The sequence below is a fragment of the Leptopilina heterotoma genome, unplaced genomic scaffold (assembly GCF_015476425.1).
Source record: "Leptopilina heterotoma isolate Lh14 unplaced genomic scaffold, ASM1547642v1 Lhet_166, whole genome shotgun sequence".
NCBI lineage: Eukaryota > Metazoa > Arthropoda > Insecta > Hymenoptera > Figitidae > Leptopilina > Leptopilina heterotoma.
Window position 1 is genome coordinate 696,243 of NW_025110882.1, and position 18,987 is coordinate 715,229.

Here is an 18,987-nt window from a genome sequence, read left to right on the forward strand (position 1 = left end):
CCAAGAGCACAAAAATAATGAAGCAAAATGTCATAAAAGAATGGAAAAAATGTTGAATTTTAAGAAATTCGGATTTTTGAATTTTGGATTATTTTCAATAATTTTGGATTTTTTACCAAAGACTCGAGACTATTAAATAAGTAAAGTATTTTCTAAAAGCACAAAAATAATGAAGCAAAATGTCATAAAAGAATGGAAAAAATGTTGAATTTTAAGAAGTTCGGATTTTTGAATTTTTGAAAATTTTAGATTTTTTACTAAAGAGTCGAGACTATTAAATAAGCAAAGTATTTTCCAAAAGCACAAAAATAATGAAGCAAAATGCCATAAAAAAGATGAAAAAATGTTGAATTTTAAGAAATTCGGATTTTTGAATTTTTGATAAATTTCGATAATTTTTTATTTTTAACCAAAGAGTCCAGCCAGTTAAATAAATAAAGTATTTTCCAAGAGCACAAAAATAATGAAGCTAAATCCTATAAAAGAGAGGAAAAAATGTTGAATTTTAAGAAATTCGGATTTTTGAATTTTTGAAAATTTTCGATAATTTTAGATTTTTTACCAAAGAGTCGAGACTATTAAATAAGCAAAGTATTTTCCAAAAGCACAAAAATAATGAAGCAAAATGCCATAAAAAAGATGAAAAAATGTTGAATTTTAAGAAATTCGGATTTTTGAATTTTTGAAAATTTTCAATAATTTTAGATTTTCTACCAAAGAGTCGAGACTTTTAAATAAGCAAAGTATTTTCCAAAACCACAAAAATAATGAAGCAAAAGGCCATAAAAAAGAAGAAAAAATGTTGAATTTTTAGAAATTCGGATTTTTGAATTTCTGATTATTTTCGATAATTTTAGATTTTTTACCAAAGAGTCAAGACTATTAAATAAGCAATGTATTTTCCAAAAGCACAAAAATAATGAAGCAAAATGTCATAAAAGAATGGAAAAAATGTTGAATTTTAAGAAGTTCGGATTTTTGAATTTTTGATAAATTTCGATAATTTTTTATTTTCAACCAAAGAGTCCAGCCAGTTAAATAAATAAAGTATTTTCCAAGAGCACAAAAATAATGAAGCTAAATCCTATAAAAGAGAGGAAAAAATGTTGAATTTTAAGAAATTTGGATTTTTGAATTTTTGATAATTTTCAATAATTTTAGATTTTTTACCAAAGAGTCGAGACTATTAAATAAGCAAAGTATTTTCCAAAAGCGCAAAAATAATGAAGCTAAATCCTATAAAAGAGAGGAAAAAATGTTGAATTTTAAGAAATTCGGATTTTTGAATTTTTGATTATTTTCGATAATTTTAGATTTTTTACCAAAACCTCGAGACTATTAAATAAGTAAAGTGTTTTCCAAGAGCACAAAAATAATGAAGCAAAATGTCATAAAAGAATGGAAAAAATGTTGAATTTTAAGAAATTCGGATTTTTGAATTTTGGATTATTTTCAATAATTTTGGATTTTTTACCAAAGAGTGGAGACTATTAAATAAGTAAAGTATTTTCCAAGAGCACAAAAATAATGAAGCTAAATCCTATAAAAGAGAGGAAAAAATGTTGAATTTTAAGAAATTCGGATTTTTGAATTTTTGATAATTTTCAATAATTTTAGATTTTTTACCAAAGAGTAGAGACTAATAAATAAGTAAAGTTTTTTCCAAAAGCACAAAAATAATGAAGCAAAATGCCATAAAAAAGATGAAAAAATGTTGAATTTTAAGAAATTCGGATTTTTGAATTTTTGGTAATTTTCAATAATTTTAGATTTTTTACCAAAGGGCTGATATAAAAAATTGGGTAAAGTATTTTTGAAGAGCCCAAAAATAATGAAGCTAAATGCCATAAAGAAGAAAAAAAAATGTTGAATTTTAAAAATTTAGAATTTTCGAAAATTTTGTAATTTTTTTTATAGCAAAAGTCTGTTTAAAATTGATTTTTCTACTGATATAAAAATACGAAGGATAAAGTAAAAGTTACTGTGACTGACTTGTAATACTCATAGCAAATTAACAGTCTGACTAAACTATAGTCTTACTACTGCGATGATTAAATTTTAAAGATCTGTCAAAGTCGATATGTGTTTTGCAGCACAGAGCTCAATATATATAATATTAAAATTTGAAAAGTTTTATCTGATAAAAATAGGTTTTTTACTTCTGACATAAATTGTAAACACTTTGACTGACTAAAACTGTCTTAGACTACTGATAAACTTTTATTAAAATCGACTGTCATAGTGAATAGTAGAAAAAGAAATAGAAAAAAACTGCAGTAGTATTTACCTAGTGGTCGTTCCAAAGTTTTACTCGGAGTTCGCACAACCGGCAAGCTGCTTCGTTGTTTTCCACCCCTTCGGAAACCGGTACTGGATGTCTCCACCTCGGACATGATACCTGGATCATCATCAAACAACATCGCCGTCGATGGTGGCGGATAACCTCGCGGCAAGGGTGCCTGCAAATTAAATACTTCGTTATAATCTTTTAAAATACGTACTTTAGTCAAGCCAAAAAAAAAAAAATAATAAAATAATTAATTTTACAAATAAAGCCCAAAATTTAAAAAATTAACTTTTCAATTGAAATTAATAATTTAGTTTATAGTTTGATTAGTTTCAATTTAAATTAGTTTAAACTAAAAATCTAAACTGTACACAATTTATAAATGACGCTTAGTTCGTATTGTAAATATTACTAAGTACATTTTGCTAAATAAATTATACTATTTACAATAAATAAATATAAATCTAATTACTTTTCTCTGTGTGGCTAAATATTTTGCCCCTCACACAGACTGCGGATAATTAAATCCTAGTAGATTTTATTTACAGATTTTACTATACATAATACTATTTTAACGCTACTTATTTGACATTTTAGTCATCAAAAATTACAGTTTACATAAAAATCAAATTCTCGGCAAATATGTAAATGATTACAGTAAGTGAATGATTTGCATGCTATCAACAATTTTTAGTCTTAAAACAGTAAACTAAAAAATACTGAAAGAAAAAATTACCTTTCTCTGTCGAGATTTGGTCCCCATCTGTTAGCGAGTCACACAAAAAAGTACACATAAATAACAAGGTTAAAATTGAAGGTAAAAATAGTAAACATATAGTAAATTATAAATATATCAATTCAAATTCATTCTCAAACTTTGAGAACCAAAAATATGTACATTTTTTACAAAAAAAATGTGCCTGAGAAGCAAAAAATTGTAGGTTATGTTTGTAATCCTATCAATTAAAATACACAAAATGGGATCAACTTTCAATCAATATAAACCACTGTAGAATTGCATCTAAAATAATTAACAAATATTGATTTTTGTTTCAAATTTTAAACATGGGAACTTTTAATTAAGGGAAAAATAACACAAACATAACTATAAAATTATTTGCTTCTTAGGAACGGATGGTAAATTTCTACATATAACCCAACTGGTTAATAAAGTAGCCATTATTGCCCTAGGGTAATAATTAGTAGTTTATTGACCTGTAAGCAGCGGTAAAGTACACTTTATTGCCCTAGGGTAATAATGGCTACTTTACCGACCAGCAGGTGGTCAATAAAGTACACTTTATGGTCCTAGGGCAATAATGGACACATTATTGACCGCTGGGTTATACAGGGGAACTTTATAATAATAAATAATAAATTGACCAAAATTGACACGAATTATAGATACAAAGGGTATAAGTTCATGCGAAATGAAAAAATGTAAACTTTGAATAAATATTAATAGGGCAGTAAATGAAATATAAAATGGGGATATTGATTTTGAGCTTGCACAGTAGTGTTATTTCTGGCTGCAGGATGAAAAGAAATAAAGAAGAAATAAAGAAATGGAATTGAGATATATACCTCAAGATCCATTGTGTGTCGACCAGTTAGCGTTCCGTATTGGTTATGAGCCGTTGGTAGATGGTGCGGATGGAGTGGATGAATTTGTTGAGAAGTGTTGAACTGGTGATGTAAGGATGGTTGATGATCGCCGCTGAGGGTATGCCTTCGAGGCTCGTCCCTCGAACGACCCCCACCGCCACTTCCGGAAATACTGGAGCCCCTGGTCCCACCCCCAAAACCTCCGCCACCTCCACATCTACCGAGGTCGTTCGCACCTTCACCCTCCGTTCTTCCGGTTCCGCCTGAAATCAGTTTTCAACCATTAAAATCAATTACACAAGATTGCACGATTGCTTCTTTTCTTTATTTTCAATCTCTCTTTTTTTTATATTCAATATTTTTTCTAGTTTTTCTCCTGACAAAACTTTCTTTTCTGTCAAAATTTTATTTTCTGTAAAAAAGGTTTATTTTTTTTTGTCATAACGAAACTAAATTCTCGAAAAGTACTTCCAGATGAAGTTTAATTACTCTTTGCAGACAAAAGAATAAAAATATCTACTTTCATTCATTTTTTCGAATTCAAGTTTAATTAAACTTTCAGCATGAAAGAAATTCTTCGGCGAATCAAAATGGAAACAATATTTGAGTATAATCTGCGAACGATTCAAACTTTTCGAGAAAGTCTTTAAGATTCTTTAATTTATTTATTCGGCAGTGAAATCTATTGAGGGTCGATTCTTCTCTTAATTAATTTACGTCGATTATAAATTCATTTCTGTACGAAACAACTTCTTTCTCTCGCAGAACTGAATTTCGCACATTGTCCAACATTACTCATTTTTTCAAGGACTTGAATTTAAATTTACTACACAAATTTTTTTAAAACTTTTTACAGAGTTACTAAATTTTTTACAGAGTGACAATGATTATAATGTGTAAACATTATAATAGTTGTCACTCTGTAAAAAATTTCCAAATTGTTATAAAAAAACAAATAAAAAATAGAAAACAAGTAAAAAATAACTCAAACGACGCCATGACTCGAATGATATTTAAACTGTCATTATAAAACGTGTCTGAGACTCCGTTTTGTAATGCGACTATCAAATCGTCAACAATGATGCCACAATAGAAAGTGGTAAAGAATTCCCCCTTCCTTGAGTTGAACCCTTTCGACCCTGCCGTAATAGTGATCCTTTCTTCAGAGACCATTTACTTCCCCTTGCACTGCCGAGTGCGTATCCAATTAATAATAAGTCTGTCTGATGTTTCAAGCTTCTTTCCAAAGGGGGGATGTACAAATTAATTATGAATTTTTTTTTCAATTGTCAAACCAAGTCTTCTCCGCAAGAGATAAAAGTCGATATTTCAATCCATTTTTTTTACACAACAAAACGCGAGACGAAAAACACAATTTTACATTACGCAAAATTTTCAACTCTCTCAAATATGGAAATAAAATAAAAAAATGGAAAATAAATTCAAGCCTATATCAAAATCTAGCGAAATGGACTTTCATGGTAATTAGCAACTCGACGCGCTCGTTCGCATATAAGAAAAGCATTGCGGTGTACTTTATGGGCTGCATACAATTATGCAAACTCACACAGGTACCTTGTTCAAGTCGATATTTGCTTTTTTTTAAAGGGAGAGAGAAATATACTATCCTTAAAAATTGTATACATAATGAAAGTTGCTTGTGTTGAATTTATAATTTCAAAAAAATCATCTCGATTTGAATTTGCGCGAAAAAGAATTTAATGAATTTCAAACATACAATAACAAATTTGAAAAATTCTTAAGAAAAATAATACTTTTCGATTCAAGGAGAGTTATTCAAAATTTTAATAAAATTCTTCATAACAATTCAATTATTTTTTCAAATAATAACAATTTTTTACAAGAATTCAATTATTTAAAAAGAATTAAATAAAATTCTTCGCAAGAATTCAATTATTTTCATATTAAAAAAATTCTTCTCAGAAATTCAATTATTTTTTTTTTTTTAATTGATAAATTCTTTACAAGAATTAAATTTTGAAAAACATTAAATTATTCAATACATTATTTATTTTTGTATAAAATTAAAAAATATAAGTTTTTTTTTATTAAATTTAGAATTTACTTATTATTTCTTAGGTGAACCACGAGGATTTTTTCCTAATTTACAATTTGCCCCAAAACAAAAGTATAAATTTCAGAAAATTACAAAAACAATTCTTTTCGGAAAGAAAAATACTATTAATTAATTAAGTAAACCGCTGGTGTAAAATTATCTCGTACACATGTAATGAGCTTCCACAATATATCATCAAGGTGAGTTCATTTAAATACAGCTTAATTTGTCTGAATGTAAAATGCAGAAAATAGGATTCATGTGAATTTAAAACGCTAAGTCCTCTCTCATTTTTCTCTCCATATACTACAGAGTACATTTGTGTTTGTGAATTTTGAAAGTATTTAATTTTATGAACAATTTTTTTCAAGTTTTTAAAATAATCGTGTTTCTTAATAACTCAAATTAAACATTCGTTTATTGAATTTTATTAAAATGTTTACGAAATAATTAAATTCTTCTCAGAATTTTATTACAATTTTTTAAAATAATTTAATTGATTTAAGGGATTTTATTAAAATATAGAAAATAATTAAATTCTTTTAAAGAATAAATACTATTAAAAGTTTTTATTAGATTTCTTGTAAATAATTAAATTCTTTTGAAGAATTTCTTTGTTTTTTTTAAATAATGTCGTTTTTTGAATAATTTCAATTGAAAATTTTGAAAATAATTGAATTAAACAAAGAATTTTTTCAACTTTTTAAAATAATTTTCAAAATAATTTTTGCGATGAATTTTACTTAGAAAAGATTTCTTGACAAGAATTTTATTTCAAATTTTTTAAAATAATTGAAATTCTGTAAAGAAATCAATTACTTATGAAAAAAATAAATTATTGACAAGAATTTGTTACAAATTTTTGAAAATAATTGAAATTCTGTAAAGAAATCAATTACTTATGAAAAAAATAAATTCTTGACAAGAATTTGTTACAAATTTTTGAAAATAATTGAAATCCTCCAAAAAGTTCAATTATTTATGAAAAAAATAGAATTCTTGACAACTTGTTTCAAATTTTCAAAAATAATTGAAATCCTCCGAAGAAGGATTTATTTAAGAAAATAATTGAATTTTTCAAAAGAATTTTACTTTTTATGAAGATAATTGAATGTTTAGGAAGAATTTTATCAAAAATTTGAAACATAATTGAAATTCGTTGAAAAAATTGATTATTTCTGAAAATAATTGAATTCATTCTAATTTTTGCCGTTCTAAACAATAATAATGATAAGTGAATTTATTTTTTAAAATTTTGATTACGAAATTATTCAAAAATTTATAATTGAAAATAAAAAACCTTTTTAATGCATAAATCTCGAAAAGACAATTTGTAAAAGTAGATGAATGAGTCTATGAAACTGAAAATGATTCTGCCTACGGATTTAATTCACACATTGAATAAACGTATTCAATAAGTATTCAATATTGCTGTCACATATGGAATATATATGAAACGTATATTGTACAAAGTTTATCGTGTTCGAAATATATATATATGTATTTTCACTAAAAGCTGCTGCACTTGTTTCTATATGAGCGAAGGTATTTTTTTTCTTCTTTTTTATTTGGTTTTTTTTTTTTTTTTTTTTTTGAAAAAATATTGAAGAAGCCGTGCAGAAAAATAAAAGCCGAGAAAACAACGTCTTTACTATTTTATTATACCTTCCCCTCTAAGCTGCACAGTGCATAAAAACTAAATTACTCAACATGTATATATATACATGTACTTCCGAGGGTAATTGAATTTGATTTCAGTCATTTAAATAAAAGCAAAAACATCAAGAGTCGCTTTCTTGAAAGCAAAGAAAAAAAGAAAAATACACTTTACATTAGAAAATAGAATTTTTGCATTCAAAAGTGGCTTTCAAATTCTCTTTTAAAAAATCGTATTTTTCATTCTCAAGTGACGTTTTTATTTGGAAAATAGTATTTTACACCCTAAAAGTACGACATGTTTTATTATACAAAATATTGTTTTTATAGACTGTTTTTCATTCTGAAAATGGCATTTCGTTTCAAAATAATAGTTTTCAGTAAAAGAAAAAAAAGACTACTATAAATAATATTTTCGTCGTATGAAAAACTGGAAAATAGTATTTAGAACTTTTAAATTTGCATCAAAATTACAACTTTGTTTTTCGTATAAAAAATAAATATTTCAAAGTCCAAAATAATGTTTTCTAATCGAAAGTGCTCTTCAATATTTATTCAAGTATGCATTATATTAAAAAGTAGCTTTTTTTTATTAGAAAATAGTGCTTTATGTTCGAAAATATTATTTTATATCCGAAAGTGCCGTTTTATGTTTCAAAGTAACCTTTTACAACCTAAAACACCGTTTTATATTCTAAAATAATAGTTTGCAGTTAAAAATGGTGTTTATAAAAAAAGTTGCACTTCGCCATGGTAATAATTTTTTACGTTTATGAATTAAAGTACCACAGTTTGTATATACTATAAATAAATTGCTATCAAAAATTACCTTTCAATCGCTTTTTTTTTTTAATTTTTCCATCCAATAAAAAATTTATCTATCTAAATTGCAAATCATTAAAAATACACCTACAGAAAAAGATATATATTTTATTCAGCAGCTACTAAATTATTTACTTGTTTAAAATAAATTTTACTTGGTTCAAATAAAATTTACTTGTAAATAAATTTTACTTGTTTGTTTATATAAAAGAATTAAGATTTAAAAAATTTTTTAATTTGAACCTTTTTGAAATTCAACAACTTCTAAGAATATTTATTAAAAAACAATGAAGAAATGGATCACTCCGAGTCTTCGACTCGGAGTAATCAATTTCTTCATGTTTTTTATTATAATTAAAGATGATCGAATCATTATTTTATATTATAACAATATTGTCACTGTAACTTCTTCAAAATTATTTTTATCATTTCAATTCAATTATTATTTCTAGAATTTTTAACTAAAATTTTTCTTTAAGTCAATTATTTTTAATAATTTTTGAAAAAGTTCTGAATTTTCAAATCCATTCGTTTACAATTCAATGTTATTGAAATTTTTGAAAATAATTGAATTCTTGTGAAAATGTTATTATTTATCAAAATAATTGAATAATTCTTTTTTTAATCAATTATTTTTAATAGTTTTTTAAAAACTTCTGTGAAAATTTACAAATCTATTTGTTTACAATTGAATTTTATTGAAATTTTCGAAAATAATTGAATTCCTGAGAAAAATTTTATTATTTATATAAAAATAATTTAATGTTTGCAAAAAAATGTATAAAAGTTTGTTTTAAAGAATTGAATTCTTGTGGGAAATTTTATGAAAATTGTCTTTTAAATAATTAAATTCTTGTGAAAATTTAATTATTTATCAAAAAAATTGAATAATTCTTCCTTAATTCAATTATTTTTAATAATTTTTTAAAAAGTTCTGTATGAATTTACAAATCCATTTAATTACTATTGAATTTTATTGAAATTTTTGAAAATAATTGAATTTTTTTAACAAGAATTTTTTTCAATTTTTGAACATAATTGAATTTCTGCAAAGAATTTTATGAAAATCTTTTTAAATAATTGATTTTTCTTTTAAATTTTATGAAAATTGTCTTTTAAATAATTGAATTCTTGGGAAAATTTTTTTAAATATCAAAATAATTGAATGTTTTCAAAGAAATTTCCAAAAAAAATTTTTCAAATAATTGAATTCTTTTGTGAAATTTTATTAAAATAGTAAACATTAAAAATCACTAATTGAGGAAAATTTTTGAAAATAATTGAATTTCGGACAAGAAATTGTATTATTTATAAAGTTAATTGAAATTTTGACAAGAATTTTTTTTTTAATTTTAGAACATAAATGAATATTTGCAAAAGAATTTTATAAAAATCTTTTTAAATAATTAATTTTTTCAAAAAATTTTATGAAAATTGTCTTTTAAATAATTTAATTCTTGTAAATATTTGATTATTTATCAAAATTATTGAATGTTTGCAAAGAATCTTACAAAATTTTTTCTTAAATAATTGAATTCTTTTAGAAAATTTTGTTAAAATAGTAGACATTGAAAACTATTGAATTTCGGAGAAGAATTGAAAATAATTGAATTTCGTAGAAGAATTTTATTATTTATACAGTGAATTGAAATTTTGACGAGAATTTTTTTTTGAAGTTTTTGATCAGAACTAAATTTCAGAGAAGATTTTTATTATTTTTGAAAATAATTATTGAATTAAAAAAAGGGGGAAAGGTGACAAAATTAAAAAAGGGGACTATGTGATGCCAGAATTGTTGCAAAGAAATTTTACTTGTTTTAAATATTACTTCTTTTATATAAAATTTTTATTTAAATCAAATATATAGTTTAGTAGGCTCTGAGACAAATATATACTTTTACCTCAAATAAGAAATAAATTATATAGTTGTTTTAAATAAAATATTTCACTTTTATTTGACTCAAATAAATTATAGCTGTTTTAAGTAAAACATTTCACTTTCAGTTGACTCAAATAAATTATAGCTGTTCTAAATAAAACATTTCTCTGAGTGCAGTATTCAAAAAAGGAAATATTATTTTAATTAATATTTAATAATCAGAATTAAAATAGAAAAAATGTAAAGTGGTAAAAAAAAATAGAAAACCGGAAATAAAATTGAAAAGTAAGTAAAAAAAGAGGATTTGAATTGTACCTCGAACTAATTGTTATAGACTATAAGTTGTTTAGTGTCGGCATAAGATAGAACCTACTCATCCAAAAATAGTATCGCGTCTTAATAAACTACAACCAGTACACGTAAAGCATATTTTATCACTGTTTGCGTGCGTAAAAAAAAATTCCGCCAAGGAGCGAAATGGAAGGAAGGAAAAAAAGGAAACCTTGAATTAAAGCCGTACATGATTACAGTCTCGTAAATTGACTTACATGTCTGAAGCAGTGAGCGTTTGCCTTTCTATCAAGACGATTCCTATCGAGGCAAAAAAGATGTGTTACATGAGAAACAAAAAAAAAGTCACACTGATAATTTCAATTGAGGAATAAATTCTTCTACGAATATAGCAGATGGTTTCTTTTAATATATGAAATAATTTAAAGGGCCAACTTGTCACAGTTTCCGTCGCGTGCACTGCCGGGAGGCTGAGCGGCGAGAAAAAAATCGTCGACACACGACCACGGTTTTATAATCAATATTAGTTGTCTGACGGACCGCGTCGTGTCGCCGCGTGTCATTGACATAGCCCCTTCTTAGCCTTACTATACCTATATGCAAGTATCGTGTTCAATATATCAAAAACAAATACTCCCACAAACATACAATTCATTGTAATAATTTCGAATATTCGTATTCAGAATTGAATTCTCCAACGTGTGCGATAGAGAGAACATAGAGGAGAGGAGAGACCGGTCCAGCGACAGGGTGTGGCGAATCTATTGAAGGAACTTGAAGCTATTTCACCCGGCATCCGTCAGAGTGCGACTCTAGTTTATTGTGCAAATTCGACGCATGATCACTATGAGCGCTTGGAAATTTCAATTTCCGCAAAAGTAACAGATTATATGGTTCAATGTCCTTTATATATATGCACAACAACCAACTCCATTGCCTTGGATTTATTATTGCAATACACAATTATGTATATACAGGATGCACGAATTTATTTAAACAATTCAACTAATAGAAAACATCAATAAGGAAGTTGCTTTGAGCAGATGTGCAAGTCTAAAGCGTTCGAAGCGTTCGTCTAATTTAAGTTCTCGACTGGGTGGAACCAGGAACTTCCGGTTCCAATTCACGGGGTCTAAAGTCTTCATCTCTATTTTTGCAGCAATTCGCGTAGTTCACCAATCATTTTATTGATGAATGGAGGAGGAGGGCAATTCTGGTCAATTCTGCAATTGCTCCAATTTTAATGTTACGCACTTTTTTATTTTCTTTTTCAAATTTAAATTGTTTCTTCACTTATTTTCAAGAATTGTAACTTTTTTTGAAACACCATAGTACATGCTTTGTTCAATATTTATACTTTTTTTGTAAAAATTTATACTTTTTGCTACTTCTTTAAAATTCAAAAAGTTGCTTTAAGACTGAAGAAAAGTAGCTATAAATATTTAAATATCTATTTATTTTGCTACGGGAATTAAAATATTTTTAAATAATTTCAATGTAAAATCTTTTTGAGAAGCTTTTTCTAAAAATTACAATTGTAGTTCTCACAAAATTCAATCATTTCTTTATGCAACTCTCTAAAACAGAATCAGTAAAATTTGACAGATTTTCAGTGACTCTATTCTCGCGATTACAATCAGTGAAATTGCACTGAAGTTACCAGTTAAAAACTACTGAAATATCCGTCATTTTCCACTGATTGGATAATTAAAAAAATAACTGAATTTTCCAGACAGAAATTCCCAGTAATTTTTAAAATGTCAAATCAGTGAAGAATAACTGAAATTTCAGTCTTTTGACTGATTTTCAGTTAACTTCCACTGATTCAAATCGCGAGAATAGAATCATTGATTCTCAGTCAAATTTCACTGAATTTAGAGAGAATTTTTTAATAAAATTTTTTAAAACTCTAATCAATTTATTTCAAAATAAAAATTTTAATGTTATTACAATTTTACAATTAAAAATTTCAAAGAATTCAATTTAAAATATCTATTGAAATTTAATTATTTCTAAAAATTTACTCTATAAAGCTTCTAATATTCAATTATATCTAAAATTTTAACTAAAAATTCAATTTTAAATCAATTCTTATTTAGAAAATTCTACGAGAATTTGATTATTTATAAATGCAAAAGATATAAATAATTTATTCAATATAATTAAATATTTCCTAAAATTCAATTCTTATAAGGAACTTTATCAAAATTTTCTTAAATAATTGAATTTTTTAGAAGTATTTTAATAACATTTTTTAAAATAATTGCATTTTTAAATTTTTTCGAGGAATTCATTGAAAAATGAATTAAAAATAATTGAAAATAAGTTTTATTTTTTAGGATAATAATTAAATTCTTGCCACGAATTTTATTAAAATTTTTAAAAAGTAATTGAATTTCTGGAGAGAATTCAATTATTTATAATAATAATTGGATTCTTGCAAAGAATTTAAAGAAAAATTTTTTTAATAATTGAATTCCTGAGAAGAATTTAATTATTTATAAAAATAATTGAATTCCTGAAAAGAATTTAATTATTTGTAATAATAATTGGAATTCTTGCAAAGAATTTTAAAAAAAATTTTAATATTTGAATTCCTGAGAAGAATTTAATTATTTATAAAAATAATTGAATTCTTGCAACAAATTTAAAAAAAAAATCTTAGTTTTCGCGAAGAATTTCATAAAAATCTTTTTAAATAATTTATTTTGTTCGAAAAATTTTATGAAAATTGTAGTGTTTTTAATTAAAGAAGTTATCTTTGAATTGAAGAAAAGTTAATTTTCAATCGAAGAAAAAAAAAGAAAAAAAGTTTTGGTGATTTAAAGAAATCATTTACTTTCATGTAATGAAAGCAAATGATTTTTTTAAATCAACAAAAATTTTTTTCTTAGCCTAGAAATATTTTTTTTTTAGAGTATTTCAGAGATTTTAACTGACAAAAATAGTTAATGTCACTGATGGGAAAAATCCCCCCTCAAAAAAATACTAAAAACAGTTTATTCGACGAAAAAGTTTATTTAAATAACAGAAACTGTTTATGCCCTCAAAGAAAAAAGTTCCGTAATGAGAGAAAAGAAATAAGTAAAATAAAAATCGAAATAAAATAATTTAGAAAGCACAGCAACTGTGTACGAATTTTTGAATGAAATTCAAATCTAATCCGAGTTAACAAACAAGTAAACATTTTCAATCTCCTAATTTCGTGAATTTGTGTAAATTGTAAATTCTATATTCGAACATGAGAAGCAGTTATACAGTCAAGACGATAGCATAATATAAATGGTGTAACTCTATTATCAGCAATAGTCAAACATTAAGTGTATAATCACTTCCGGTTCCGAAGTTTCAAAGGTAATTCGACCCTTATAGAATGTATTTTTTAACACGCCCGAATAATATAAACGCTTTTTGAGCGTCGTGTCGGCTTTTAAAGAGCTATTGAATTGAATGGGGGGTCTTTGCAACAATAAAAATTGGCAAAGGGTCATTGGGGGATTTTTTTTCTCCAGTTAACATATCCCCTAAAAAAGGGGACAACTTGTCAACTCGAAAGGAGCCTGAACTAAATGTCGTCCTTTATTCCTTCAGGGCAGGAGTAGGAAACATAAACATTACAGTCAACTAATTTTTAAATTTACTCTTGTTTGGAAATAAACAGAAAAAATAAATTTTATACTAGATGGTAAATTTTTAGCGCGAGAAAAGAATTTTTTTAGAGAGTTGCGAAATGAAACTAAGAAAGGTGCTTGTAAAACTGAAACCGCAGTTTATAGACTTTGAAAACTAACTAGGAATCCAGGCAATTTGGTTGCTTACATACAATTTAACACATGTTTCAGCAAAAGAACAACACGAAAACGTGCGCTTAATGCTAAACGGATCTCAATTTTCTGGTCACGTTTATTTTTGGTCACACTGTATGTATGTATTCATGTCTGTAAAGACGATAATGTCATAGTTGAGCCCATTAAAGTGGTGAGTAACTTATTAAAGAGAGCGGCAAGCCTATAAAAGCCATCATACAGCCATCATACAGCAAGAGTAATCTAATTGTATTTTGGTCAACTTTTCAGTCATGAAGCGAGTTCAAGCAATTCGTTTGAAATACATTTTTTAACTCGGAAAGATTAACTTTTATTATCTTCAACAAATACTCTACTCTCGGGCTTTTAAAAAACTTAAATAAAAGATAAGATTCCTTCTAAAGAATGTACACTTCCTTATACTTTAAACAGCAAAAATTCCCCGCAACTATTCAGAAATTTAAACTTTGGATCAACAAACAAATTATTCAATAACTATACAACATTAAACAATGCAAAGTTCGATAATAATGCGAGAGGAGCCAAAATTATTGACTCTATTCTCAAATGTAATTATTTAAATGTAATCCGAATGAAAATTATTCAGTACTTCGACCAAACACTTTAGCAGGGCAGACAAATCATCTATTAATTATCCAGTTACATCAATTATTACAAACGCTCATCCGCAGAATTTCTATTTATGAAAATAAAACTTCCTTAATATTCCCACGCCTCGGATCGACTCTGAACTTTCATTTCTAAATTCAATTATTAAAAACTTAAATAATTTTGAAAAAATTCTAAGAATTTCTTTTTTCTAAAATATTTTAATATAATTTTCATTAATTTTCATTTTAAAATTTACACTTGAAGATTTTTCATTAAAATTTTTGAGACTTTAATTATTTTAAAAATTTGTAATTAAAATTCTACATTTCTTCAAAGATTGATTTTCAAAGATTATTATAAAATACTTAAAAGAAACTATTTTCAAGTAAATTAATTACAAAATTCCAATTATTCAAAATCTTTTTAATTCATTTCAAAAATTTAATTAGAAAAATTATTCAAAAATAACTTTTCAAAGATTTGTCTATAGTTATACTTTTCACACTATAAAAATAGAAATAAGTTGCATTTTATACTAAAAATGTGGTATTTTGTTGCAACGTTTGGAAAAAAGTCGTATTTTTTGAAAATAGTTGAAGAAAGTCGAAAAAAGTCATAATAATCCAAGGCCTGTATTTCAGAATAACTCTCAACTATTCGAAAAATAAATCCCAAAATATATGCCACGTAATGTACTTATACTTTACATAATATAATTTATTCTCTTTGCGATATTTTCTCGGGGAAATTGTGCAGAACAATTTTAACAAAAGCAGTCCTCGGAGATTTCTTTTTTATACTAAAAAAAAGGAAGGATTATCTCAATCTCATCGGGATTTCAATTTCTTTTGATCCTCTTTTTTCCCCAACGATTTATACAGAGAAACAATGAATAAAAAAGTGTCTTCGATTTCGAAACGCGTTAAAATCGTTAAAATCGTTAAAATCTCGTCTGCGGATAAAAATGAAATGTACACAAACACTGGAATTCAATTCAAGATGACGTATTCCCCTATCAATATATATATATATATATACGATCCGATGTGGCAAGCAATAAATTTTATTTCTTTACTTTTTCACTGACACGCAACGGAAGTTAAAAACTAGTTGATATTGGCATTATTTTCTATCATGTTGCGAAATACAAAGCTATCGGACTTTCCAATATATAAAAAAAAGAGGGATCACTATAGTGATGACGAGAGAGAAAAAGGGGAAACGTGAACTTGGAAACCCATCAAAGTTTCTAACAATTTCAGGGGTCAAGTTAAGCTTACGATACCTTTGAAGGGAGAATAAAAAAAAATTAAGGCTACATTTATCTTTCAATTAAAAATTAGTTTCTTATAAAAATTTATAAGAGAGAAAAATAAAATCCTCTTTCGCTTCTAGGCATAAAAAAAATCATTTTTATCGAAAGGGGTTGTCTCTGTTATTAAAAAAAAATCTTTTACTAGCAACTATAAAACTCATAAATCGGAAAGTCTTTTCAGCATATAACGTAAAATAAAAAAAAATGATCATAAAAGCTGTCACTCCTCCCTCCGATAGAACGTAAAATTATTTTTTTTTTACAAAAATTATTTGTCACGCAATAATGACGCAATAAATAAAATAAATGAAATAAAATAAATCGACATAAATAATAAAAAATTGAAAATATAAAACAACTCACCAATGTCATTTCCTTGGCGTCCTTTACCATCTGGATTCCATTCTTCTTCTAGAACAAGAAAAAATAAACATTTTCATTATAGAAGATATTTTTTTTTTCGATATGATAATTAACAATTATTAATTTGTGAAATTAATTAACAATTATTATTTAACACAGGTGAAATGTTTATTTTTTGTGTTCTAAATGAATATATAAAATCTTTACAAAAGTATTTTATTATTTTTTGAGAATTTGTTTAATTTTGGTCATGATTGTCATGAAAAAAATGATATGATTTGCCTCTACCTGGAGAACTGATCTTTTTATATACATCCACCCTTCACGCAACACGAAACGTGAGGATGAACTCAAGAATGAATTTGTCTTGCAGGAGAAGAGGGTTATAATTTATGCGAGCACATGTGAATTTCTAAAGATGTGCACGGATGCTTTCATGTTTTTACCCCCTTCTCCTGCCCCCTTTCTCTCTCTTCCTCTCTCTCTCTCACATTCAAGGGATACATAGACTTCATAGAATGACACACTTAATAACCTGGATGCTTTGTATGAAACAAATTGTCTAACGTACTAATTACCACGTCGCCAAAGAAACATCTCTAGCGCATTGAAAAAACTTTGCTGATTAGGAAAACTTAACTAGTCAGAAAATGATTAAAAATATATTATAAAAATGAAAACAAAATAAAAAATAAAATGAAAGAATACAAAAAGGAAAAAAATAAATAAACAAAAATATTACATTACAAAATATAAATGTTCCGAGCCTTGAAGAAAGTTACCTAAGAAGCAAAGAATTTTAAGGTTATGTTTGTATTATTTTTCCCTTCATTAAAGTTTTTCTCTTTTTTATTTTAAAATCAAAAGTAATTTTAATTAATTGTTTCAAATGAAATGAAGACTTCCAATAGTTTATATTTATTGAAACTTGATCCCCTTTTGTGTATTTTATTTCGAAACATTTCAAACATAACCTACAATTTTTTGCTTCTTAGGTTTCATTGGAGCGCGTTACAAAATAAATAAAAATACAAATACGTAAAACAAATATAAATAAATAGAAAATAAAAAAGCGTAAAAACTATAAATAATTAAAAAAATACAAATACATAAAAAAATATAAACGAATAAGAAATACAAATACATAAAAAAATATAAATGAACAAAAAATGATAAAAATAAACATAACAAAAAAGAAAAACCTCCAAAAAGCAAAAAATAAAAAACAAACGCAAAAGCGGAACAAAAACTGTGTAGTTTACAAAATAATTCAAACAAAATATTTTCACATTCCTGATTATTAATGTTCAATTCAATCCGTTTCTCTCACTGACTGGACAATTAAAAAAATATTTGACATTTTCAATATACGTGACAGAAACTTTCAGTAATTTAAAAATTTTTTTTAATAATTGGCAAATCAGTGAAAAATAATTTACATTTATCCAATAATTAATTTTTGAATGATTTTCAGTGAAATTCCACTAATTCAAAAATCACAATAATAGAGTCACTGATTTATATTTAAATTTAGAGAGAGTTTTTAAGTTAAATTATTCAAAACTCTAATAATTTTATTTCAAAATAAAAATTTTAATTTTATTTCAGTTTCAAAATTAAGATTTTCAAAGATTTCAATTTAAAAATCTTTGGTTTATAATTCTTATTTCGAAAATTCTACGAGAGTTCGATTATTTAAATACAAAAATAAATAATTTATTGAATAATTGAATGAATTCTTATAAAAAGCTTTATTAAATTTATTTTAAATAATTGAATTTTTACGAAGAATTTTAATAAAATTTTTAATAATAATTGCATTTTTTCGAAGAAATTCATTGAAAAATGTATTAAAAATAATTAAAAATGGATTTCATTATTTAAAAAAATAATTAAATTTCTGCAACGAATTTTATTAAAATTTTTAAAAATAACTAAATTCTTCTCAGAAATTCAATTATTTATGAAAATATTTATTCTTGTGTCGAATTTTTAAAAATAATTGAATTTCTGGGAAAAATTTAACTATTTAGAAAAATAATTTAATTCTTAAAACGAATTTTTAAAAAAATTGAATTCCTGAGAAGAACTTAAGTATTTATAAAAATAATTGAACTCTTGCAACGAATGTTTTAAAAAATTTTTTTTTAAATAATTGAATTCCTGGGAAGAAATAAATTATTTATAAAAATAATTGAATTCTTGTATCGAACTTTTAAAAATAATATTGAATTTCTGAGAATTCAATTATTTATAAAAATAATTGAATTCTCC

At 25.3% G+C, this 18,987-nt stretch overlaps 1 protein-coding gene across 10 annotated transcripts in view; it reads right to left on the minus strand.

The window, feature by feature from the left end:
• Positions 1–18,987, minus strand: part of LOC122499218 — a 119,378-nt gene that overhangs the window by 73,544 nt on the left and 26,847 nt on the right. For 8 of the 10 annotated variants that reach the window (XM_043607403.1, XM_043607410.1, XM_043607411.1 and 5 more), the window contains exons 3-6: positions 16,714–16,761; positions 3,872–4,155; positions 3,024–3,050; positions 2,288–2,459 (exon numbers count right to left, since the gene is read on the minus strand). In XM_043607403.1, coding sequence (XP_043463338.1) covers positions 2,288–2,459; positions 3,024–3,050; positions 3,872–4,155; positions 16,714–16,761 — 531 coding nt within the window. The remainder of the gene's footprint in view (positions 1–2,287; positions 2,460–3,023; positions 3,051–3,871; positions 4,156–16,713; positions 16,762–18,987) is intronic. The other 2 variants (XM_043607406.1, XM_043607404.1) reach the window with 2 other exon arrangements.